The sequence below is a fragment of the Tamandua tetradactyla genome, chromosome 1 (assembly GCF_023851605.1).
Source record: "Tamandua tetradactyla isolate mTamTet1 chromosome 1, mTamTet1.pri, whole genome shotgun sequence".
NCBI classification, from domain to species: domain Eukaryota; kingdom Metazoa; phylum Chordata; class Mammalia; order Pilosa; family Myrmecophagidae; genus Tamandua; species Tamandua tetradactyla.
Genome location: NC_135327.1, coordinates 21667162 through 21693183, shown reverse-complemented (window position 1 = coordinate 21693183; position 26022 = coordinate 21667162). Strand labels below are relative to the sequence as shown.

Sequence of the window (26022 nt, the reverse complement as noted above, 5' to 3'; positions counted from 1 at the left end):
TGGATAGTGGGCAGGGAGAAAGTATGGAGAGGAAGGCAGAGAGGACTCAGCTGGGAATGAACCAAACAAAGCCTCAGACTCACAATGAAGACCTAAGGCATCAATCTAGAGCCAGATGGGCAAAGAGTTTCTGGGAGTCTTGGAGCTGGGCCCGTCTCTGGGGCTAAAGCTGGTGACACCCTTTCTTGCTCTGGTTGGTAATGAACTGAGGGCCTGGGGTAGGGCCAAGCCTTCAGCTGGGGGTAGTAGAGGGATATGAGGCCAGGCAATGCCCAACTGTAGCCTCCTTCTGAGTGAATGTAACTCAATTTAAAAATGCCTACCTGTTGTACCTCTGAAATGTCAGAACTGCAAATAAAAAGTAAAGAGGAAGTTCCACACAGCCAAAGAGTAGCTTGGAATCATAGTACTGGTCTAGTGTTATCTCTGGACATATCCACCACTGGCCAGTCTCCAAACCCCCTTACACAGAGTTTTGGGAATAGAAATGTAACATGGAGGGATTTAATGTGAGATATCTATGGTAAATTACTGCAAAAAAAAAGAAAAAAGTAGAGAGAAAGAGAAGATGAAGTGTGAGCAGCACTTGGCAGCGAGGGTGAAGAGGAGAGATGAGAGGTGAGAGCACACCACTGGTTAAATATGGCGGCTTGTACCCACACTTGCTCACTCCTGAGGCACCTTGGAAACAACAGTAAACAGATTGTATTTGAGGCATTAAGTCACAAGGACCAAAGGAACCAGGAGAATAAACAATAGCAACATGTTCTGAAAACTGAATAACAGAAGAATAAGTGGTCCTTCAGAGGCCACAGGAAACGAAATCCCAGCCCAGTAGCCATATCAGCAAACACACAGAAGTCACAGACTGAATGGTGAAGAGCTATCACTGAGATTAGGATGAACTGGGCCTCAAATACAAATACCAGTTGAAATCTTCACACCCCAGATTTCCACTGCCATGTAACACTGGCTATCCCTCACTTAACCCAGCAGAAAACTGGAGATGTATTTGTCCAAGAAGAGTAATAAAATGAGCCTCTGGATGGGAAAACAGGGGACATGACAACATTGAGGGCAAGAGTATAATATTGAACACAGAAGAATTAAGTGAGGTCTTACTGTTTAATGTAAAGATTCAGTCTTGTCTCCCATCTCAGCTTTGAGCAGAAACAGGCAGGCTTGCCTGCTCTGAGTGGTATGGTGGAAGAATCTTTCCTGGGAAATCTGACCAGCCCAGGAGAAAGAAACTAAAGACAAGACACTGTGTGTTTTCAAATGAAATAATCCAGTCAATGGTCACTCGATATATAAGCATCCAGCCAAGAACCATTAAGCAAATGAGAAAGGCTTTTAAAATAAAAGAAACCAAAAGGGTAAAGAGAAAAAAGTACCTGAGAGAAAACAGATATTGTAGGGATTGATATCATATAAGCCATCATAAAAAGTAAAGGGCTACTGTATGTGAAATGAGAACAGAATGTTGTTTTTAAAACTCAGAAATTAGAAAAGAACCTTGGAAATTTAAAGCATGGAGATGAAATTGATGAATTTTTTAAAAATTAGAGTAAAACAATAAAGAGATAAAACAGTAGCAAAAATAGAAAATTAGAGAATTAATTAGTCAGGGAGTCCAATAAGAATTCCAGAATTAGAGAACAGGAAAAACAAAGGGCAGGAAATCATCGAAGAAATTATTTAAGTTAAGAGTGTCCTAGAATTGAAGACCATGAGTGTTTGGGCCCAGATAGTTCATGCAGAGCACAGGCTTGTGCTGCTGCGAGAGCAAAAAACACACCAGGCACAGAAGCAGACTTAGATATATTGGGACTTAGGAACAGAAAAGGTTCTCCAGTGGTGGCCATTCTAGACATTTGGCACTCTGCAAGGAATATGAGTCCAAGGGAAGTAATATGTGATTTTAGAACAAAAACATTCCATATAGTATGAGGACATCGGGTCTCTAGTCTTCTAGTATAGTATAATCACTATTCTAGTATATGTTAGCACATATATATAACTAGCACATACTAGTCTCTAGTATAATCATTAAAGCGCCCTAAAACCTGTTGTTTTACTAAGGTTAGCTGTTAAGACTGAGATACTGTCAATCCCATTTCTACATCCACGATTACATTCTCCCTCCTCTGGGGAGATTGTTTACTTTCTTGACCTTTGTCCTTGGCTAAAGTCCATTTAGGACTGGGACACCACTGTGAGTTTCTAGATTGACAGGGCCCATTGAGTGCAGAGAAAAGTTGATTAAAATAATCCTACATGAAATTTAAGCACATGAAACACTAGAGACAAACAGAAAATCTTAAAAGCTTTCAGAGAAAATTAACAGGACACACACAAAGAGACAAGAATCAGAATGACTTCAAATCCCTCCACAGGAAGGTAGAGGTAGAGATGCCGTGGAGCAAAGCTTTCGAAACCCTGAGGAAAAATCATTTCCAATGTGGAATCATACAACCACCCAAACCACTAACTAAGTACGAGGTTAATACATTTTCAGGAAGCTACCAGGAAATGCTCTACCAAGAGAAAAAGTAGACCAGGAAAGAAGACCCAAATTCCAGAAAGCAGGGTCTTCATCTCAAGAGAAAATCAAAGAGAATCCCCAGGATGATATGAACAGAGATCCAGGAGGCAGAAGGTCACCAGGCGTGGAGGCAACCAGTTCAGAGTGGCCTGGTGTGGTAGTTAGATTCAGTTGTCAACTCGGCCAGGTGAAGGTACCTAGTTCTGTTGCTGTGGACATGAGCCGATGGTATGTGAACCTCATCTGTTGCTCATTACATCTGCAGTCAGCTAGGAGGCATGCCTGCAGCAATGAATGATGTTTGACTTGATTGGCTGGTGTTTAAATGAGAGAGCTCCATGTAGCACAGCCCAAGCAGCTCAGCATACCTCATCTCAGCACTCGCAGCTCAGCCCAGGCCTTTGGAGATGCAGAAAGAAATCACCCTGGGGAAAGTTGTTGGAACCCAGAGGCCTGGAGAGAAGTCCAGCAGAGATCACCCTGTGCCTTCTCACATAAGAAAGAATCTCAGTTGAAAGTTAGCTGCCTTTCCTCTGAAAAACTAATGAAATAAATCCTCTTTTATTAAAAGTCAATCCGTCTCTGCTGTGCATTCACAGCTAGCAAACTAGAACACCTGGTCTGATGCACAGACAGAGAGGTCTTCAAGAAGATAAAACTGAAGAGATGCCCAATGATTCTGAACATGTTCAGAGAAGAAAGAAATCCTTATCTTCCACAGCAGGATTCAAGGGATAATGCATAAAACTGAAAAGTTAAGAAGAAGCAATAAATGCATACTATTTATAGTGATGGAAGTAAAATCCAAAGAAACGACCACAACACAGATGAGTGGCTTCCTTTGGAGGGCAAGAAATGAAAAAAGGGAAGGGTGACTCCTGTATTTTGTTGTAATCTCCTAGTCAACATTGACTCTTAGCTGTGTGGATGTATGGCTTTGATAAAAATTTAAACTAAATTTTTAAAAATGAAATTAACATATGTAAGAGAGAGAAGCAAGAGGTCAGAATGAGACCTGGGGTTAAGCACTATTTCAGTTCCTGTAACAGTCCAAGAAACAGGACTCTATGCTGACACCACCCTCCTCCCCAGCTTTTCATTTGAGAGATTCAAATAAACACACTAACCATTTCCATTATATTAAAATGGGTCAGGAGGCAAGGAGCTCTTTGCAAGCCTATGTTTTCTACCCTCTCCTTTGAGTCATGCAGACAAGTATTTGATCTCAGCCCCTGTTTCTGTTCGTTATGCAGATGGCATCGGGGAAATCATTTCTCCAGTCTGGGGCTCAGTTTCTCCACCCATAAAATGAAAGCGACAATATCCACCTCTCAGATGGGTTGGAAAGAGTATATGCGATAAAGGAAACAACACAGTTTCCTCTCCTGTATATACTTCCTTACCCACACCCCTTCTGCTTGAGCTTGATTAGGTAGAATAAGAGACAAGCACAGGGCACAGCCAAAGGTATTTTAATAAAGCTCAGGAATCCACCAAGGTCAGACTCAGGGCAGGGTTTTCTTCATTTTTCTGACCTCAGACATCAAAGCACTAAAATGATCACGAGGATGTATCTGGCAGGTACTTGGGCTTCACACAGCACAGTCTCCCACTCTTGCAGAAAATATAGAGCCTTTCAACCTTGATGCATTTATCACGGCAGAAACCTTGATTGTTCCAGCATTTTTCAGTGCTGCCTGTTACAAAGAGGCAAAAAGAAGACAATCAGTACCAGTCCTAAGCGAAAACAGGTCCTGGGTTCTAGAAGATTGTCAGAGGGCCAGAGAAGGGAACCATACAAGAAGGAGGACCTATCTCTGTTTCTTTTTAGGATGGTGGCATCGTGTCACAACCTCCCTGAATGCCTTTTCCGATCTGAGCCCCTGATGGACGTTCTCTCTCCTGGTCTCACTGGGTCATCGTGGTTAAGAGCGTGGAGCCCACAGGCCTGGACTTGAAAGCTGTCTGCACCACAAGCCAACTGGAAGACCTCAACAGTTTACGTCTCTTCTCAGTAAATCAACTTCTTTTTTAAAAGGAAGATTTAGCACCTACCTCAGAGAGTTATTGTGAGTATAAAATGAAATAATTTGTAATAATCACTAGCATTCAATAAAGTCAGATATGAAGTGACAGGAGCTAGGAAAGAATTAGAAAAATCTTTACTTATAAAAAATCATTTTATAAGTGAAGATTAAACTACAAGGAACTCATGGGCAAATAAAAACAACAGAAAATGAAAGAGAGAAATACAATGTGGAAAAGAGGATATATTAATCAAAAAAGAAAGGAAGGGAAAGATTAAAAAGAATCAATGGAGAGTTATAAATATTGATGATAGGAAGAGGAAATCCTAAATATAAATAATAGGAACCAAAGCAGAAAACTAAAACAAGAGAACATAACAAATACTACAAAGGTTGTTCAATTAGTATTCCTGAAATGCAAAAGGATTCAAAACACATACTGATAGAGTATTGCATGCCTGAAGATATTGACCCAAAGCAAGATATAATCTAATAAAATCACTGGACATTAAAGAAAATGGGCATTTAGAAAAAAAAATACAAAATGACATCAGGGGAAGAAAATTGGTCTATAATTAGATTTTTGACAACAAACACGAGGAAATTAAACATTTACCCAAACCAGAAATAATTCATCTAAGAGTCTGTTCTAAAGCAGAAAGCATCAATATAATTCACTGCTGTGTGGGGGTACAGCCCTGTGCCCTTTCCAACCTCTAACTTTCCTTCCAGCAAGATGGAAGTTGAGAAAGTTCAGATGAGTTACCTAAAAGAAAAAAGCTAATTTGTTGCCCAGCAAAATTTCAACTTTTTCATTGTTGACCCTGCAATCTAATATAGGATTACAAATTGAAAAAGGAGTGAATGGAAACTCAGAGCAACCAAGTAACTTGCTGAGAGTGACCGAGTTTAGTAAATGGTGGAGCAGGTTCTAACCCAGGATTTGGGGGCTCTTCCCCCTTCCCCAGGCGAGTGTGTTTCACACAGCTGCAGAACACATCTGCGTCCAGCACGGTCTCAGACAATGCACTCACAACCAGACCCTGTGGGATGGTTAGGAAGACCTCTGCGGGCGGAGGGGGTGGCAGCTGAGAAGGAGACCGTGCTGGAGATAGCACCTTGGGCTGGCCAAGTGTGATGAGGGCCCTTCCCCGGCTCTCACCCAGGGACTGGCGCAGGCAGGCAAAAATAATTATGAGATTCTGTCTCCCTTAAGGCAGCTGTGAATAGTGCAAAATCCAAGCAAGTTGACTGACTGGCTTTTGGGAAAGAGTGGCCACATTCTCCTCCCCTCTTTTCTGCCTTCGCCGCCCTCTCCCACTCTTCCTTACACCCCCGACCTCCTGCCAGGCCCCCTGGAGCTGAACAAAGAGAGGACGGCTGGGTGATTAGGGGAAAAATCTCACACCTGCTACTGGCGAAGATGGCTCTCTGGGTGCCACCTCCTCTTCTATGCGGGCTTGGAAAATAAAGCTACATTCATTGCACATCTAAAATTCAGGGTGTTCAGTATTGAACAGGCTCTCCTCTCTTCCCTAGATGAGGGGTGCTTCTCAGGGTCGCCAGCCAGCTCGTCCTCCCATCCCTGGGGTGGTCCCTGACCAGGACCCACTCTCCCCACCCTGCCCCTCCCCTGAGGGGTCCAGTTTACCTGGAGTGACCTGGGATAAGAACCCCAGCACAGCCAATGTGACCAAAATCATCTTCATGACTTCAGGAAGCCCAGGGAGTAGCCTCAGGCCCGGCAGGTGACAAATAAATGGGGAAGGGCTCTGGACTCTCTGACTTCCTCTAATCAATTGGGACACATACTTATCACTTGCACGTGCCCTCAGCTGCCCGCGGGCACAGCCTGCCGTGGCACAGCCTGCCTTCTCCCCTACTCCCCAGTCACCATCGAGTGCTCCCGAGCTGGCCCATCTCCCTTTGTCCCCTTCACATCTTAGGGACCAGGAGAGAAAAGTCATACAACAAACACAGAAAAAAAAATTTTTTTTAATGTATGTCAGCCCTTAATGTAACCCAACTTAAAATCCTATCATGTCTGGTTCAAAGAGAAACTAATGAAAGATAGATTTATACTATAAAGATTCCATGACAAACCAAAGAAGACATGAAGTGGATTGGTCATTACAAAAACAAAAGGTTTAATGATTTCACAAATGCCTGGAATCAAAATAAAAAGGTCTGATAAGAAATCTGTAAATTCTAGTCTATAAATTACATTACAAAGGAATTTTTTTTTATTAGATAGTTACAGGTAACTTTTAATATCAATATCATATTGACCTTGGGATTGTATAGTTTATTTAAAGAGAGTTGCCATATAATTAATTTACTCTTAAATAAATTAATATAAAAATTTTTTTAATCCTATTATGTCACACCTAGAAAAATATCCAAAATCTTTACTCTGACCTACAAAGCCCTACATCATGTGGTCTAAAAATCCACCATTATCATGGTTCTAATTTAAGCAGGAACCTTCTCAAATGTAAATTTTCAACTTGAGGGCCGAGTAGTGGAGAAGGGCAGACACTTATTCAGACCATAGGGAGCATGTGCCTATAGGGTTAATTTCCCTCTAGAGGAGTAGCCCCACTGTCAAAATGCTCAGGCTCTTGAAGGCTTTTGACACTCAAGGTGAGAGAGGACAGAGTCAAGCATATTCAGCTCCTAGTCCTAGTTGTACCATGTACTTGCTGTGTGATCTTGGGAGAGTCACTGACCCTCTCTGGGCCTCACTTTCATCAGTGAAAGTGTTGGAGCAGATGGGCTGTAGGGATCAACCCAATCTTTGCATGCTGTGGTTCTCTGGATGCTGAACGGGAACAGAAAGTGGAAAGCTGCAGATTTGGGGTTTCCCCCAACAACAGAGGCCCAGCCAATCAGGTTTACACCTGGGGATTCTCAGGGCCATCTTCATTAGGCCCCAGAGCTGCTGACACACTTGGGTCAGTGGCCTCTTCCCTTGAAACCAGTACTGCCTGGCAAATCACAGTCCCTCACTGGGCCTGCTCCTTGTACAGTCAAAGCACAGGGATTTTTTTTCAGGTTATTAAATACATGTGTTCCCCAGGGCCTTTGAGTGGTCTCATCACACCAGGCTGTTTTGGGAATGGAGTCCTTGGAAGACTGATAATGAAGCGTTGAAGTCCTATGTGCGTCTCAGCATCACGACCTGTCCACGCTGGGCTGAAGAGCCAAACCTCATCAGGAATCAAATTAAAACAAATTCCAGTGGCACCAAACAATTGTTCTTTACTTATCAACTTGGCAAAAACCTCCGCTTTTTATAATGACAAACCCAGGATTTTGTAGGATCAAGAGAAAAGCAACCCAGTTCTCTACTTAAGGGGATGCAAATTATGAACAAACTTTTTTAAAGGAACGTGGTAACATGGAAAGATTTAACTTAGGAATTCTGTTTCTAGGAGTACGTAGGGGACACCTACTTTTCTCACCCGCCCAGCATTCATTCTGCCCTCTTCTAGTGACCGTCCCTTGATTTTCCTTTGGGGAACTATCCCTCCATCATTCTTAGCTCATGGGGTTCAAGTGAGGCTGGTCGTCCCTCCCTGATTTTTAGGAGAGGACACATCACCAGCGGATACACAACCAGGTACAGTTCATCAGGGTCTCAGTGACAGGTTCAGATATAGGAATTTGACTGAAATTGGGCAACCAGATCAAATTCTGAAACTTTTGCTGGAGCTATTTAGAAAGAGAAACCCTCTATCCACTGGGATTTCATTGTTGAATTTCCAGCCAATGAGCACTCTGATATGCAATAGGAAGCTCAGTGCCAAGGTAAGAAAAGTAGTGCATGTTCTTGACCATCTAACAGTAAGATTTTTTTGTTGTTGTTATTCCTTCTATAATAAATCTCAAATATGCCCAACACATTTTTCAGGTCCTTCCATCAAAAGATGGAGTCTACCCAGGGGTGTAAATCTCCCTGGTAACGTGGGACAGAAATCCTGGGGTGAACTGGGACCTGGCATCAAGGGATTGAGAAAACCTTCTTGACCAAAAGGGAAAGAGAAAAATGAGACAAAATGAAATGTCAGTGGCTGAGAGATTTCAAACAGAATGGAGAGGTTATCCGGTTATCCTGGAGGTTATTTTTAGGCATTATATAGATATCCCTTTTCAGTTTAAGGTATATTGGAGAGGCTGGAAGCAAGCGCCTGAAAATGCAGAGCTGTGTTCCAGTAGCCATGTTTCTTGAAGATGGTTGTATAATGATAAAGCTTTCACAATGTGACTGTGTGATTGTGAAAACCTTGTGTCTGAAGCTCCTTTTATCTATGGTACAGACAGATGAGTAAAACATATGGATTAAAAATAAATAAATAATAGGGGCACAAATGTTAAAATGTTTAGTAGGTTGAAATGCTAGTGATCAATGAAAGGGAATGCTAAGGTAGTATAGAAAAACACAGGGGAAACAAAGGCTGAAATATATTGGGTAGATGGAAATACAAGCAGTCAATGAGAGGGAGGGGTAAGGGGTATGGTATATATGAGTTTTTTTTCTTTTTATTTCTTTTTCTGAACTGATGCAAATGTTCTAAGAAATGCTCATGGTGATGAATATACAACTATGTGATGATATTGTGAGTTATTGATTATATGCCAAGAATGGAATGATCATATGGTAAATATGTTCATGTTTGTATGTTGTTATATTTAAACAAAAATTTTTTAAGCTGAGGGTTCAGAGGGGGGGACCTGCGTAGCTGGATCCTAGTTCCCTAATGGACCCTGCAGTGGGCAAGGGCCACTACAAAGCTAGTAATCGGGAGGGGCTCGGAGCTTCCTCTCCTGCCTTTTTCCTCGCAGGTTTTGATCCAGTTACGCCAGCCCTGACGTGGGCTTTGCACGGACTGTCCTCTGACTGCGGCACCGGCTGGCCTCAGCGGCCGCTGCACTGGTCTTGATTCTTCAAAACCCGGCTCCGGGTCCCCTGCGCAGTCTCTCCCGACCTTGTGGAGTCCGGGCGCGTGGCGCCCCCTTGTGGTCCCGCGGGCTCAGGCGGCTTCGAGCTGGGGGAAGGATTGTGCTAAATCTTGGAAACTCTCAATCTGGGTCATGGCATGGTCTGAATTAACGATTTTTAAAGGTGCCTCTGGATGCTGCCTGACCTCCCCCACGCGGCCTAGAGGGCAGCGGTGGCATGTCAGCCGGTGTGGAGGGGTGTGAGGGCTGTGGCCGTGGGCGGCCGAGGGCACGGGTAGGTGACGTGTGTTCCGGTTGATCGGAAGGAGCCAGAGAGGCCGGACCTCTCCCCCACGAGCTTTGCCATCTCATCGGACTTGCTCTTCGCCTTGGGCCATCTTCAGCCATGAAGCTCCTGCTGCTGACTTTGGCTGCGCTGCTGCTCTTGTCCCAGCTAACACCAGGTGACGCAGACGTCTTCCGGGGACAGGCAGGGTGTGGAGACTGAGGTCTGATCAAGGAATCCCGAGCGCGGGGAGGGTGGGCTCCAGGCCGGGGAGGTGGCCATTCGGAGCCCCATGGAGGACCTGGCACCCTGCTGCCTTCACCAGCAACGGGTGCCATAACTTAGGTGCCACCCACACACCCAGAGCCAACTCACCCCTTCTGTCCGTGCTCGGCTCCAGGGAGCACTGCAGGTGGCCTCGTGTGTGAGGAAGAGTACAACGGGTGGGCAGGAGCAGCAGGAAAGCGGGGAAGGCAATAGTAGTAGACCTTTGGCAAAATAGTTCCCAGAATGATTTGGGATTTGTGAGGACAGCAGCCGTCTTGATGCGGGAGTAGAAGCCTGCTACTGCTGTGGTGGTGGGAGCGGGAGATAAACCACAGGGCTCGGGGCTCTCTGGTAGGGGGACAGCATTTATGACCTGAGCTGCGATGGACGGAAGCCAGGGGGGCTGGGTGCACACAGGAGAGGCGGGCCCCCACCGAGGGTCAGGGGAGTCCTGAGAAAGGAACTAGAAGGGGAAAGAGAGGAGGTGGTGCCAGGAAGTGTGTCCCAGGCCCAGATGTGGGAAAAAGCAGAGCCCCTTCAGGGAACTGGCACAAGATGGAGGAGTGGGTTAAGGGAGCAGCAAGAGGTAAACTGAGAAAGCATTCAAGGTCCAGGTGAGGTAACCATGGAAAAGTCTAAGCAGGGCAGGGCCTTGGTCAGACTTGCCCATTCCACTAACTCCAGCACTAACCACCCGCCCCCCCAGTTCATCTGGCAGAAGCTTCTGCCCACCCCAAGACTCTTATAACGTTCCACAGGGTCAAGAAATTTCCCCCAGTGAGCTGACTGCTCCCTAAAACGTGACTCACATGGAGTAGAGGGAAAGCTCCAGAAGCAGCTGGGTTAGACACTGCCTCAGAAAGCAGCTCAGCTGCCTACAGTTAGCATTTCTCATTTCTCAATCTGCTATGACAATATCCTATATATATTATACATGATATGATATAATCATCATCATCATACAGTAATATCAGTTTGAACGGACAACATTGAACACCCTGAAATGTTGATATACAAAAATATGGCTTATTTTCTATAACTCATCTGAACTTCCCCAGGGACTCGTGGGATTTTTGAGAGAGGAGTGTGCAGGGACTATATCTGAACTCAGCAGTTAAATAGTTCTCTTTTCTGGTTTAAAATGGTTTCCAGGTTAATTTTGAATATATCTTCAGTCTCTCAGAATTTCTCCTTTCTCCCACTCTTCCCCCCTCTCCTTTCTTGGATTGCATCTAGGTTTAGGAGAAAGTCAACTGATATATCATTAATTAGTTACTTTGTTCACTCAATAAATATAGTTGAATGGATGTCATGTGCCAAGCATTGTGATAGATGCTAGAGGTAGAACAGAGGGCAAAGAAGAACAAAACAAGATCAGCAAAAGCACTTGGAGCTTCCATTCTATTGAGGGAGGCAGAGAATTAAAACATAAATCAGTGGAACAGAAGGTGTGTCAGATGATGAGTGAAATTAACACAGTAAGCAGGAAAGGCAAGAACAAAATGCCAGAGGGAGGTGGGTTTGCAGTTTTAAAACAGGTGTTCACAGAATGGGTCCCTGTGGCCAGAGAGTGAACCAAGGAATGAGCCATGGGGTCTATGGAAAATAATCAAGCTGAAGGGAATGTCAAGTGCAAAGGCCCTGAGGCAGGAGCTTGAAGAGGTGGAGTAAGCCCTGTACTGGACCCTCAGGGACTTCTGGGGCACTACGCCCATTGTATGTAGTCAGAGAGTGTCCTGCTGGCACCTGCTACTGGATTCCAAGGCAAATGAAATCCCTTGGCACAGTTAGGGGCCCCATTGACTCAGTCCTTCACCTAAGTCTCAGCCAGACTTCTGACCCCTGGTTTAGGCTTCTCCATTGGGGTCCACTTTCGGCAGGCCCTTCAGGGTCTCAACCCTTCACTGGTTTTCCTCTCTCTTCTAGGAGCACTTCTGGGTCCCATGCCCCAGGAGAGCAGAGGTGCCTAGCCACTTCCGGCAGCCATTCCTAATCCCCCTCCGTGGGAAAGACACGAATTTTATCTAAATAGGTAGCAGTTTCTCTGGGCCAACTCTGAGAGGCGAAGAATAAGTTGCCCCTGCAGTGGACTTTCTCAGACCTGTCTGGGTGTTTATAGCAGAGACCCTCATGCCTAACCCTTGCCCCTTCCTTTCTTACTTTACTGATCTCTTCATCCTAAGGGTTCAGGTCAGTCCGCAACTGGGAAGGAGTGGGGCGAGCCTTTGTCCCGAGCTTGCTGGTGGTTCCACCACCAGGCTGGGTGGCAGAGATGAGATGTGATTCTAGCAGACCCTTAAACCATGCGGCTGCTGCTGAAGGTGGGTTTAAGCCTCGTGGTGATCCTGAGATCACCAGAAGGCTGTTTCCCTTTGACTTCCTGTTGCATGGTGGTGGAGATGGTAATGGAGGTTGGTGGAAGCTTCTTCAGCCAGAACCTCAGCCTTCGCCTCCTATGGCTTATGGCTCCTGTGATATTGTCTGAATCCACTAGGCTTTTGGAATCTGGAAATGCTGAATTCTTGACAAATGTTGATTCTTAAAAGAATTGTCTTGCTATGAACTAAAACCACCCTTATCTTACTTGAGCTGAGCAATGCCTCTGTTGCTCTCAATAAATGGAACACTGAATGGAGCTACCATTTCTCCACAGCCCAGAAATTCTGCCCAGTGCTGGTTTTCAGTAAACAAAAGATCTCATAATTAAAGGAGAAGGAAATTTACATCTCTACAATGTTTTCAAAATATTGTCACACTTACCATTAGGTAAATTGTGGGAATGTAGAAGCATGTATGTTAATCCCAAGAACCCAGCAGAGATTAAATGTATGTGGGACATGTCCCCTGTCCTTCATGGCACCTCATGGCACCTCAAGGTCTTCCTTTATACTTTTCACAACTCTAGTTCATCAAGTACTCAGGGAGCTATTTTTTCCCCTATCTGGGATTTCTTTGAGGACAGTTGTATCTTCAGTATATAGGCCTCTCTGACTATGCATATGAGGATTTCCTAGAAAGTAAATTGCTCAGGAAAGACTGTGCACAATTTCTAAATATGTAATTATTGCCAAGCAGCCTCCAAAGAGGCTGAGACAAAGTTTGTGATGATGTCTTTCCCTTCACTCTTACCAAAAGTTCATCTTGACACTCTTGAATTAAAAATTGAGATCTCATTGTTTAATGGTAGCTCTTTCCTTAGCTTTTTTTGTAAAATGAGACATAGAATCACAAATGTGGAAAACTACGCATAGCAACGGTGCACCTTAATGAATTGTTATAAGGTGCACACCCTTGTAAGCACCATCCAGGCTAATGAGCAATATCGACAGCCACCCCAAAAGTCCCTCCACCTGCCTCACCCATCGCAACTGTTTCCCTCTCCTAAATTCAGCACTGTCCAGACTTTCATAGCAATCACTTCCTTGCACACCTTCATAGTTTCACAGCTAAGGGTGAGTCCCTAGGCACCCTATTTTTCTCTTGCCCATTTTCAAAATCTGTTGTCTCAAGACTCTTTTATTCTATGCACTTCATCTTTATCCCTTGTCCTTATAATTTGTCTTTTCAAAAACATGAGACATTTGACCTGTTACTTAAAACCAAAACAGTCAGGAGTTTGTTGATTGCATATTCAAGGTGAAGGTCAACCTTCTGACCTCTGTATTTCTGACCACTGCAAATTGACACCTAGATCCAAAGGTTTCATCAGTCTCAAGCTCTACCCTTTGTGGCAAAACTTTCCATGGCGATGTGTTCTTTCATTAGAAGGCATATAATTTTGTCTCACTTTTAGTGACAATAGCAGTCATTGATGCTCACAGCCTCAAAGCCAAGTTAATTCTTTGGGGATTGCAAAACGGTGATATTCTATTACATAGAATTTTTCAGTAGCTGACTGGGATACTTATATTAAAAAAGATACTCATCATCTACTATTGTTTATTCAGCAATACAGTTCATATAGGAAAGACAGAATAAATGCCTGGTGATTTTTCATTGTTTAGGAATCCGCAAGATAATGATTTGTTTTCCTATCCCTCTCCAAAGGTGACAAGTTAGTTTTTAATATGATTATAAACTCATGGATTGAAATATGTTTGACGAGTTTTTATTCGTTGCAATTCTTTACTCTTACTAAAACTCAAATTTTCCCATCCTTGGCTAGTTTTATTTAATATGGCTCCTCAGCCTTATTTTACATAGCTCTGGTGGTGTTTGATAGCTCCCTTGTAATAAAACCCATCTTAAAAAGACCATAAGGGACACAACTGTTAGATGCTGTGTTAGTTAGATTCAGTTGTCAGCTTGGCCAGGTGAGCATACCTAGTCTTGTTGCTGCAGACATAAGCCAATGGTACGTGAACCTCATTTGTTGCTACTTAAATCTGCAGTCGGCTAGGAGGTGTGTCTGCTGCAATGAGTGACGTTTGACTTAATTGGCTGATGCTTAAATGAGAGAACGCAACTTAGCACAGCCAAGCAGCTCGGCATTCCTCATCTCAGCACTAGCAGCTCAGCCCAGGCCTTTGGAGATGCAGAAAGAAGTCACCCAGGGGAAAGTTGTTCGAACCCAGGGGCCTGGAGAGAAGACCAGCAGAGACCATCTTGTGCCTTCCACGTAAGAAAGAACCTCAGTGGAAAGTTAGCTACCTTTCCTCTGAAGAACCAACAAAATAAATCCCCTTTTATTAAAAGCCAATCCATCTCTGGTGTGTTGCATTCCAGCAGCTAGCAAACTAGAACAGATGCATTAACTTACTGCAGCCAAGGAAACTGCACCCCAAAGGAACCGAGGAACACCTCACCAAACAAAGACAAAAACAGGGTTACTGTAAGATTGAGGGCGTGACGGCTAATTTTATGGGTCAACTTGAACCCTGGAGAGCTCTGACTAATGCAGTGGAGAAGAGTGGAGTTGAAATAAAATGTAAGTGAAGCAGAGTTTGATTGTCTTCAAGGCCAAGTAGGACAGCACTACTGAAGTTGACGTCAGAATTTAGGTATATGGTTTGTATGCACAGAGGTCAGAGGGCATGAATTGGGCTCGGGAGCCTCAATATTTCCTGTGAAATGGGGCGCAGGATGTCTGCTAAGTATAGGTGGGCTCAACATGGAGCTTTAGGTTTGGAATTATCCTTGGTCACATCCTCCCTCAAAAGTGTGCGTGTGGGGGCGGTGACATTAGACCTGGGCTGAGAAGCAGATTCAGGGTCCCATTTCCTTAGAAACTACAAAATTCAGAGAGCTGTGGAATTTGTGTCCAAAACCCTTATTGGAAGCTCTGCACCCAGCTCGGAAATCCAGGCTGTTTTTCCTTACTGAAAGCCTCCCTCCAGGGAAGAGTATGAAAAAAAGAGGAGACACAAATTACCAAAAGCACAAACGTGACATGACAATCCACCTTACAGCGATAAGTAATTTAAGGGAATACAATGAATAATTATATCCCAATAAATTAGATGACTTAGATGAAATGGACAATTCCTAGAAAGACAAAGACAGCTGAAGCTGACTCAAGAAGAAATAGATCATCTGAATAGGTTAATAACAAGTAAAGGGATTTAGTTAGTAATTTTAAAACTTTCCTAAAAGAAAAGCCCAGGCCCAGACAGCTTTCCTGGTGAATTCTACCAAATGAGGGAGAATTCACACCAATCCCTCACAAAGTTTTCCAAAATAGAGAAGAGCGATTACTAGCTTCTGGGGCAATTTATGGAGAAGCATTGTGGGGTCATAAGGGTTCTGTATTCTTTATTTCCCCCACCTCTCAGCTAGATGAGGTAGCCTAGAGAACATCAAGTACCAAAGAGAGTAAATGATAAAATTCAAGTAAATGAGTATGAGTGCTGAATCATTATATTGATATTTCATTTAGTCTCCAGGACTTAGAACAGCCAGAAGTAAAAACCTAAAATTGTGGAATTGTAACTCATACCAAACTCTGAAATTTGTTCTACAACTAATTGTTGTGATATGCTCTGAAATTTAAAAAAAAAAAGACAATGTGGCAGTTTAGGAAATCTTTTCATGTGCTAGATTTTAAAAAGGAAGACAAATTGTGTGTGTGTTTTAGTTTTAACTACATTAAAATAGATCTGCCTAAGAAAAACAATTAAAAATTAAAGACATTAATTGTATTTGAAAATATTCAGGTAATTTTAAGAGGGAAGTGAACTGGGAACACAAGAGTGCAGGGTAGTAAAGAGAGCCACCAAAAGATGATATACTGGGTAATCAAAACCTGGATGATAAAGAAAATGTCCTTCGGTTTCTGCATAACAGTGACTCCCCATGGGGTTCCTATTCCTAGTCCGCGTCTAGGTTAATAGAGGTGGAATGATGGAGGAAAAAGACATCTTGCAAAGTTAAGGGTCCCAAAGTTAAGGATCTTCGTGGCTTAGCTCAAGTAGCAGTTTTTGTCTTTGCTACGAAACGTGTTTGGAACAACTGAAAATTTCTCCAGTTTTTTGTGCCTCTTGCTCTGTGCCACTGGTGCAAATCTCCTCCCCAAAACTGTCAGGACAGTCCTTTCAAGAGCTATTTTTACAAGCCTTATAGTTTCCAGGCTAGTCAAGATTTAGAGGCAAGGAAGCAATAAAAGAAAGAAAGGAAAAGTGTGAAAGGAGGCTAAGGTGGACAGCATGGGAAACTGGGAACCTTCGATGGTTCCTTGTTTTAATCCTTTTATAGACCTTTCAATAGGACCCACTGCTTCTTAGTACTGACACCTGCTCCCTTCTTTCTCTTAACAGGCAGCACCCAAAAATGCTGGAATCTTCAAGGCAAGTGCCGCCAGAAGTGCTCCAGGAGGGAAAGGATCTACGTGTATTGCACGAATGGTAAAATGTGCTGCGTGAAGCCTAAGAACCATCCCAAAGAAAATCCGTGGTTGAAACCACAGATGAGGATCCCTGGAGTTTGACCTGAGAGGATTCGGAGCTCTATTCAAACAACCCTGGCTGCTCCTTGTGTTTGCGCAGTATTCTACCCCACCATTTCTCAGGAGTTTCCCCTTTGGTGGTCTGTGAGCTCAAAACTACTTTCAGCAGCAGCATCGTCATAAGGCATTGCTTGTCTTTTTCAATCTCTCGTTCTCTCAAAAGTGTACGGTTGAATTTTCTGGAATCCACATGACATGATACCATTATTCTGACAACGAAAGGTGTATTTATACACTCTTGTGTTTCTAAAATTGTCTAAGGTAGAAGGTTTAGGGTACAAATATATTCATTTTCAGAAACTAACTCAGTTTGTTCTGTCCACTGTACTCTTACTAGCTATCTTTGCACTTGTGTTAATTTCCATTGCTTCATCATTACCTAATAAATCATTACTTTGAAATCCCAAAATTTGTCCTTGCATCTGTGCAGGAACACAAGAACTATGTCTTATTTTGCAATAATATTTTCATTGTAATCTTTATTATTATGATATTTAAATTTTAATTTTAATATTTCTTGATTTAAATTTTTAATATGGTAAATACCAATAGATAAAAGAGGTCATCAAACTATAGTCTGAAAGCCAAATCCAGCCTGCCACTTGTCTTTGTAAATATAGTTTAACTGAAACACAGCTGTGCCCATTTATTTCTGTATTGTCTGTGGCCTGTTTTAGCTTTAACAGCAGAGTTGAGTAGTGGCAACAGAGATCGTATGGCATGCAGAGTCTAAAATTCTGTCTGGCCCCAGAAAAAGTTTGCCGACCCCTGACCTAAACAGAAAGTAACAATAATAAACAAAAGCTTTGGGGGGGTCTCTAATAATTTTTAAGAGTGTAAAAGGGTCCTGAGACCAAAACATTGGAGAACAGCTAGTCTACCTAATCATGTTGAAGGAGAGGAAGGCTGGGTTAGGGAAATTTCTCAAGAGAGGAAACTACACCTAGTAGATGCCAGGTGCTCTGTATCTTTTATCTCACCTATTCCTCACAACCAACCTGAGAAATAGATATTGTCATCCCTTTCCTTTCACAGATGAGTAAACTGGGACTCAGACTGGTGAAGTGATTTCCCCAATGCCAGCAGAGGCACTGGAATTTAAGTACTGACCTGTATGATAAACAAGGAGAAGGTAGAGAATACAGACTTGCAAATAGCATAAATAAAAATTATGAATGAGAAAGTATTCTATTTAGTTGAATCTCTTGAATGAAAAGCTAGGGCAATGGTGTTGCAATGAGATACCACTTTCTGAAATTGTTACAGGAACTAAAGAGTTAAGCAGGGAACTATGTCTATCTCTGAGTCTAATTCTTACACCATTGCATAGCTCCCCCCACCCCATATACACACATATAATACATGAGATATATATATATATATAAAACATTGAAAGCCTTTTATCTAATCTATACTATATGCTCCGCTTTTGTCACTTGAACCAATAAAGTCCTTTACAGCAATTCTTCAATAGAGGCGTTAGCCAGAATCACAAATTGCATTTCATGGTCTTGCCTCTTTATTCTCCTTTAATCTGAAATAGTTCCTCAGCCTTTCTTTGTCTTTCATGACATTTATAGTCGTTGAAGACTACAGGCCAGTTATTTTGTGGAAAGCTCTTTAATTTGGGTTTGGCTGATGTCTCCTCATGATTAAGTTCAGGTTAAAAATCCTCAGCCAGAATACTGCCTAAGTGATGCCTCCTTCTCAGGGTGACACATCCCGTAGAGTCTTTGGGGACTCTGACATGCCCAATAGAAACATTAAAAGATTCAGATTTTAGCATTTCCACCAACTAAGTGACCAAGTCAGACCAGCAGTACCCTGCAATCAAGATCACAGTTGAGAAGTCCCATTCACGGGCTTTCACCGAAGAAAACAGATAGATGGCAAATAAGCACACAAATAATGCTCTTGACCTGACCTGGGACTTACCCCCTGGATTATGCTAATTATGGATCTCAAGCCATGCTTTCCAACGTGATAGACACTAGCCACATGTAGCTATTTAAATTTAGATTCATTAAAATTAAATGAAATTCTAAATTCAACTCATCAGTTACACCAGCCACATTTCAAGTATTCAGTGTAGCTAGTGACTACTGTTTTGGACAATGCAGATACAGAACATTTCATCATCGTCATAGAAAGTTCTATTGGACAGTATTCATCTAAAGGCAATAACCCAGAGTCATCAAGCAAGGAAAGAATAGTATCCTCAGACAGAGGAAGAGGCTGCTCCCTCCAACAAGGGAAGCTCGGGGAGATATTTAGGGGTACAAGGCTCTCAGCTTCACCCATGTCCACCCAAATATCATCATGACAAGTGGTAGGATGCTATTTTTCCCCAATCAAAGTCCTAACTTTCACACCAAAGACTAAATTCAACCCATGTTATAATTCTATGACATGTACAAGTAAATTTGGGTCTAATTTTCAGCCAAATCTCTGCACCTACAAGAGAAACTTTTACAACTGCATAGAAGCTCTGTGATTCTCTGCTCTGAGCATGACTCAGGCGGGAAGTTTAAAACCCTGCACTTGTCATTTTTCTTCTATAAGCTCCTCAGTGCGATCAGAAATCACTAGCCACCTCACGTAGCCATCACTACTTCCAAACAGTCAAATACAGCAGCCATTTGGTTGCCCAAGATCTTGCCTTCATCGGAGACTTCAGCCCACGCAGCTATAATTGATGATTCAAATAATTATGGTATCACTGCACACCATAGATCACCAGTCCCGTATCATCCACTGGCACAGGGGTCATAAAGCAACCTGTAACATAAGTAACATAATATTCAAGATCAAAGAAGTAACCATCCCAGAATCTTATTTTAGCAGCCTTGGTTCTTAGAACCACTTCTTGTACCAACTATTGTGCCAGTGATTGACCAACCATTAAAAAAAAAAAAAACAGAAACCATGCTAGGTATTTAAACAGAGGAAATTTTTTACACGGTATTGGTTACGTGGATGCTGAAAGGCTAACAGGACAAAAAGAGAAAGCTGTGGTAATTCTACAAGAAGCAGCCATTGCCTCTAGGGCTAAGGAAACAAAAAGGAAGTAGGGGCCTCTGCATGGCTCCTCCTCAGAGGAGCTTCTGAGGAGAGTGTTATTCCACTATTGTGTGAACATCTGGGGAAACAATATATATTCATTCACCCATTTACTCATACTACAAATTCACTGAGCACCTACTCTGCACCTGTTTGGTGCTTGAGGGTCATCTATTGGCTGGTGCTGTGCCCCTGAGAGGCCATGAGTCATAAAGCCTGGTGGCCTAAGTTGCTGGAGGGATGCTGATGGGATCAGAAGCAGAGTTCCTTCTCCCCTCCTCTCACTTTCCAATCGCCCACCAGTGTCTCCCATTGACAGAACCTAAAAGGAAGCCATCCGGAAAGGAGGTCTGGACCCCCAGGCCCAGTAGCACAGAGCAGAGTATGGAAGGGTGGGCTTGAGTCTGAGCTGGCACACCATTTAACTCCTGGAATGTAAGCATAAATCTGAAATATCATCACCAAAATTGATTATCTTTATTAATTATTCCAGAGGTCCCATTTTCAAAGTTCGACATTAGAATTAAGGAACAATTACACCTATAGTCACTATCCTACACATTGGCCATACTAAACAAAAGCTCAGTTTCAACTAGCATATTCAGTGATAGCACTAATTTTTTCATGCATGGCAGAATGTAATTCAGGAAAGTGAATTTCGGGACGTGCTTTCTAGAAAGAATTTTGTATTTAGGATTCACGGTTTGAGAGTGTCAAAAATATTCCATCTTTACTGAAAATGGGTGCTGGTTTACAGCAAAAACTTTGAAAAACATTAATTTTTTAGCCTCCATAAGCCTTGTTATTTTGAAGATTGATTAATGCAAAACTATACACCTAGGGTACCTCACTTTTTCCCTAATACCTATTCATCCTTCTCTTTATCTTCAATGGTATGTATAAATTGAAGATAATTTACCATTGATGTCACTGTACATGATTTTGGAGCTTTCCCTCCCTATAAAATTTTGAAGTGACAAAGCTCACATTTAGCTTTTAATTAATTCTTACAAAATGCAAGAAATTCTCAAACCAAATTTTCCTAGAAAGACATGTTCTAAATGGAATTAAATAACAAAAAAAAAATGAATGCAGTTATAAAAGGTTTTGTTTAATGTAAAGAATGGTGATATTTTCATAAAGATTTGAACAATAATGCAGTCTCTATTATTTTGTCTTGTATTAATAGTCAAACTATTTAAAATATTTACTGGATATAACATTCTTTAGCTCATTTTCTCAATATTTAAATTAATTTTTTATGGTTTTTCATAAGTTGAAGAATTGAAAGGTCTTAATTCTTCTTCATAACACTGGTAGCTTTTACAGTTTTTCTTTCTTTGGGGATGGGGTTGTGGGGGCGGGCGGGGCGCGGCACATGGGCCGGGAGTCGAACCCAGACCTCCCACATCACAGTCACTTTTAACAGTTGTACATTTCACTCTTGCAGTCATGAACGTGCATTTATATTTCAACTAACGAATGAGTTTAAACATATAAAATGCATGAGGTTTTCACTTCAAGTTACATCTAGGATGTTTACCTAAAAAGTGAATATGCGTATATTAACAATAAATCCAAATGACATGATTTGTTCACGTTCCTGAAGGTGTTACACTGATTAGATATGTTGGCAAACAATGCATTTACTAAATCACTGGGCTCACACAACTTCAGGGTGTCAGGAAGACACCGAAGTAGGCATTTGGCCATTCCAACTCTCAAAGAGCGAAACAGGCTGAATACTGAGACCAAAGTCAAAATTGGGTTTATCCCTAGAAAGTAAACTCCAGAAGAGCAGGAATTTACATCTGTTTTTAACTCAGTACCCTGAGTAGCACGTATTATTTAATAATAAATAGTTGGATTAATGGAAAACAGAAAAAACAGGTGTGTTGAATCTAGCGATATGAAAGGTAGGAATCATTAACTTAATACAGTTAGGACCAAAATGGAAATCATTAGGTGTGCCAAGTCACGGAATCCTTAGCCTCAATCAGATGCTCACTGGACAAAAGCCAGTCTACTGTGGGCTCAAATTAGGGAAAAAAAAGGAACAAAGTTAATGAACATGTTCAAAATGCTGGAAATACATCTTTGAATATCATATCTAAAATATTTTGAAATTAAGGATTTTTTTTACCATGTCTTAGATCTCTTGAACCAGAACCCCTGTAAAATATATATTCGTTTGTTCAGTTATTCATTCAACAAATGCTTGTTGATGGCCTACTATGAGCCAGGCACTGTGATACTCTCTAGTTACACAAAAGATAAAGAAAGCAAGTGTGAGTCTTGCCATCACGGAGTCTACAATCTGGTTAGAGGAGGAAAAAGGCATTAAACAAAAATAAATTCATAATTATAAATGATGCACTGGACTACGAAGGGCACAGTGATTGAGAATAACTGAGGGGTGGGGGTAAATTCAAGAAATGCCAGGGTAACTCTCTCCGAGGATTTGGCGATTAATCTGGGACTTATAAGAGGAGAAGTCACGGGTGTAAAGAATTGGAATGGGGTTTGCAAAAGAATATGCTGGAATACCAATTAAAATCCCAAAAACTTAACTTTTCAGAAATAGAAAGACCAATAACCAAATTTATCTGGAAGGGCAGGGTGCCCCGAATAACTAAAAGTACCTCACACTACCTGACTTTAAGGCGTATTATGAAGCTACAGTGGTCAAAACAGCATGGTACTGGCATAAAGATAGATATACTGACCAATGGAATAGAATAGAGTGTTCAGATATAGACCCTCTCAACTATGAACAATTGATCTTTGATAAGGCAGTCAAGCCAACTCACCTGGGACAGAACAGTCTCTTCAATAAACGGTGCCTAGAGAACTGAATAACCATATGCAAAAGAATGAAAGAGGACCCGTATCTCACACCCTATACAAAAATTAACTCAAAGTGGATCAAAGACCTAAACATTAGATCTAAGACTATAAAACTGTTAGAAGAAAATGTAGGGAAATATCTTACAAATCTTATTTTAGGAGGCGGTTTCCTAGACCTTACACCCAAAGCAAGAGCATTAAAGAAAGATATAAATAAATGGGAATTTCTCAAAATTAAACACTTTCACGCATCAAAGAACCTCATCAAGAAAGTAAAAAGACAGCCTACACAATAGGAGACAATATCTGGAAACGATATATCAGATAAAGGTCTAGTATCCAGAATTTATAGAGAGATTGTTCAACTCAACAACAAAAAGACAGACAACCCAATTACAAAATGGGCAAAAGACTTGAAGAGACACTTCTCAGAAGAGGAAATACAAATGGCTAAAAGGCACATGAAAAGATGCTTAACTTCCCTGGCTATTAGGGAAATGCAAATCAAAACCACAATGAGATATCATCTCACACCCACCAGAATGGCCATTATCAATAAAACAGAAAATGACAAGTGCTGGAGAGGATGTGGAGAAAGAGGCACACTTATCCACTGTTGGTGGAAATGTCAAATGGTACAACCGCTGTGGAAGGCAGTTTGGCGGTTCCTCAAAAAGCTAAATATAGAATTGCCATATGACCTGGCAATACCATTGCTAGGTATCTACTCAGAGGACATGAGGGCAAGGACACAAACGGACATTTGCACACCAATGTTTACAGCAGCATTATTTCCAATTGCAAAGAGATGGAAACAGCCTAAATGTCCATCAACAGATGAGTGGCTAAACAAACTGTGGTATATACATACGATGGAATATTATGCAGCTATAAGACAGAATAAAGTTATGAAGTATATAACAACATGGATGGACCTTAAGGACATTATGCTGAGTGAGATTAGCTAGAAACAAAAGGACAAATACCGTATGGTCTCACTGATATGAACTGACATTAGTGAGTAAACTTGGAGAATTTCATTGGTAACAGAGACCATCAGGAGATAGAAATAGGGTAAGATATTGGGTAATTGGAGCTGAAGGAATACAGATTGTGCAACAGGACTGAATATAAAAACTCAGAAATGGACAGCACAATACTACCTAACTGTAATACAATTATGTTAAAACACTGAATGAAGCTGAATGTGAGAATGATAGAGGGAGGAGGGCTGGGGGCACAAATGAAATCAGAAAGAGAGATAGACAATAAAGACTGAGATGGTATAATCTAGGAATGCCTAGAGTATATAATGATAGTGAATAAATGTACAAATTTTAAAAATGCTTTGCATGAAGAAGAACAAAGGAATGTCATTACTGCAGGATGCTGAAAATAGATGGCAATTAATATTTTAAAATTTTACCTTATGTGTGAGACTAAAGCAAAAAATGTTTATTTGGTACAAAATTTATATTTTGACTAGTGCATTTCCTTGTTAGTCGATGTAATGGAGAGGCTGGAGGGAATTACCTGAAAACGTAGAGCTGTGTTCCAGTGGCCATGTTTCTTGAAGTTGATTGTATAGTGATGTAGCTTTCAAGATGTGATTGTGTGATTGTGAAAACCTTGTGTCTGATGCTCCTTTTATCTACCTTATCAACAGATGAGTAAAACACATGGAATAAAAATAAATAATAGGGGGAACAAATGTTAAAATAAATTTAGATTGAAATCCTGGTGATCAGTGAGAAGGAGGGGTGGGGGGTATGGTATGTATGAATATTTTTCTGTTTTCTTTTTATTTCTTTTTTCTGAATAGATGCAAATGTTCCAAGAAATGATCGTGATGATGAATATGCAACTATGTGATAACATTGTGAATTACTGATTACATATGTAGAATGGAATGATCAAAAGTTAAGAATGTTTGCATTTGTTTGGTGTTTTTTGGTATTTCAAAAAAAATAATAGAAAAAAAGAATATGCTGGGTGGAGAGAAAATTGTATACAAAGGGGTTAGGAGAGGAGGAGTGGCTTGTTGGAGAACGGAAAGAATGGCAGTGCGCGAGAGAAGAGAGATACAAGATGAACTTTGAGAGGTAGGCAAGTGGTAGACCACACCATACTTTGGAGTTTGGATTTCAAACACAAGTTCAGGAACAATTTGTGTATTAAGGCAGAGGCCTGCTTTTCATTCCTCCGTTTGCTTCAACATGCTCACACCTTGTGTCACTCTACTCCTCCCAACAGTCAACTCCACCCGTCACTCAACTCCAACTATAAACTGCCTTATTCTTTCTCTATTTCCCAATTCAGATTCTTTAGCAAAGAATCTGATGGGTCCAGTTCCTCATTTTGTACCAGTCTATATCATAGGTCACTGGCCAGCCTTCAAGTGTAACCTGGCTTGCAATGTGCCCACCTCTTGTCCAAGCAGCTGTTTCTGGCTTGGAGGCAGCATCCTCCTGTAAATGTGTGGGGCATCTATCTTGCGTGTGCACGTTTCCATCCTGGCAATCAACTTCTACTGGGAGGACTATACCTGCTCCTTTCTCCATGTAATGCTAAGCCCTCAAGGTTAAAGAGAAATGGACACCACAGAGATGTGGGCCAGCTTAGTGGAGTTCTGGGGAAATGGGCACAGGCTCTCTCTCCTTCTCTTCCCGAGTTTCATTTATCTGTGGTTGAGTGACAATCACTCCTTTTAGATAATACTCCCTTTTTTAAACAAATGTTCCCTTTCTGTACTAAAATAAATTTTACAAACATTGTAAGCTCCCTATTCACATAATTTCAAGAAAAAAAAATCAAACTAAGCCCTAACTGTAATAGAAAGGAGGGAAAAGGAAACTATTTTATAGTATGTATTTCAATGGGTAAATGCACTAAAAACATAATGAAATAGACAGCTCTTGTATCTATACATAGCATGAATGCACCAGCTACAAATGCAGACTCAAATAGGTGTCACATGGATGCAATTCAAATGCTACTCACAGTGTTACTGTGTCCTGATTTTCCAAAATGATGAAAAGATTTGGAAAGCTTGGGAAAGATTCTAACTAAAACAAAGTGTAATCATTCCTTAATTTAGACAGTTGCATTC

At 41.6% G+C, this 26022-nt stretch overlaps 1 protein-coding gene and 1 non-coding gene across 2 annotated transcripts; both read left to right on the top strand.

Moving 5' to 3' along the window:
- The first annotated feature begins 358 nt into the window (after positions 1 to 358).
- LOC143653677 (small nucleolar RNA SNORA23) lies at positions 359 to 471 on the top strand. The gene has a single exon (XR_013161474.1). It is a non-coding gene; the product is annotated as a small nucleolar RNA SNORA23 (small nucleolar RNA).
- A 9298-nt stretch (positions 472 to 9769) lies between these two features.
- On the top strand, positions 9770 to 17415 carry DEFB123 (defensin beta 123). The gene is made up of 2 exons (XM_077160046.1): positions 9770 to 9977; positions 16819 to 17415. Exons 1-2 carry the CDS (start codon positions 9920 to 9922, stop codon positions 16986 to 16988), a joined length of 228 nt encoding a protein of 75 aa, XP_077016161.1. The 5' UTR covers positions 9770 to 9919; the 3' UTR covers positions 16989 to 17415.
- Positions 17416 to 26022: the final 8607 nt, after the last annotated feature.

Excerpts from the sequence above, each read along its gene's own strand:
- DEFB123 (XM_077160046.1), top strand. The coding sequence starts at position 9,920 with ATGAAGCTCCTGCTGCTGACTTTGGCTGCGCTGCTGCTCTTGTCCCAG. Across the intron at positions 9,978-16,818 it reads CTTGTCCCAGCTAACACCAG|GCAGCACCCAAAAATGCTGG; the intron begins GTGACGCAGACG and ends TTCTCTTAACAG.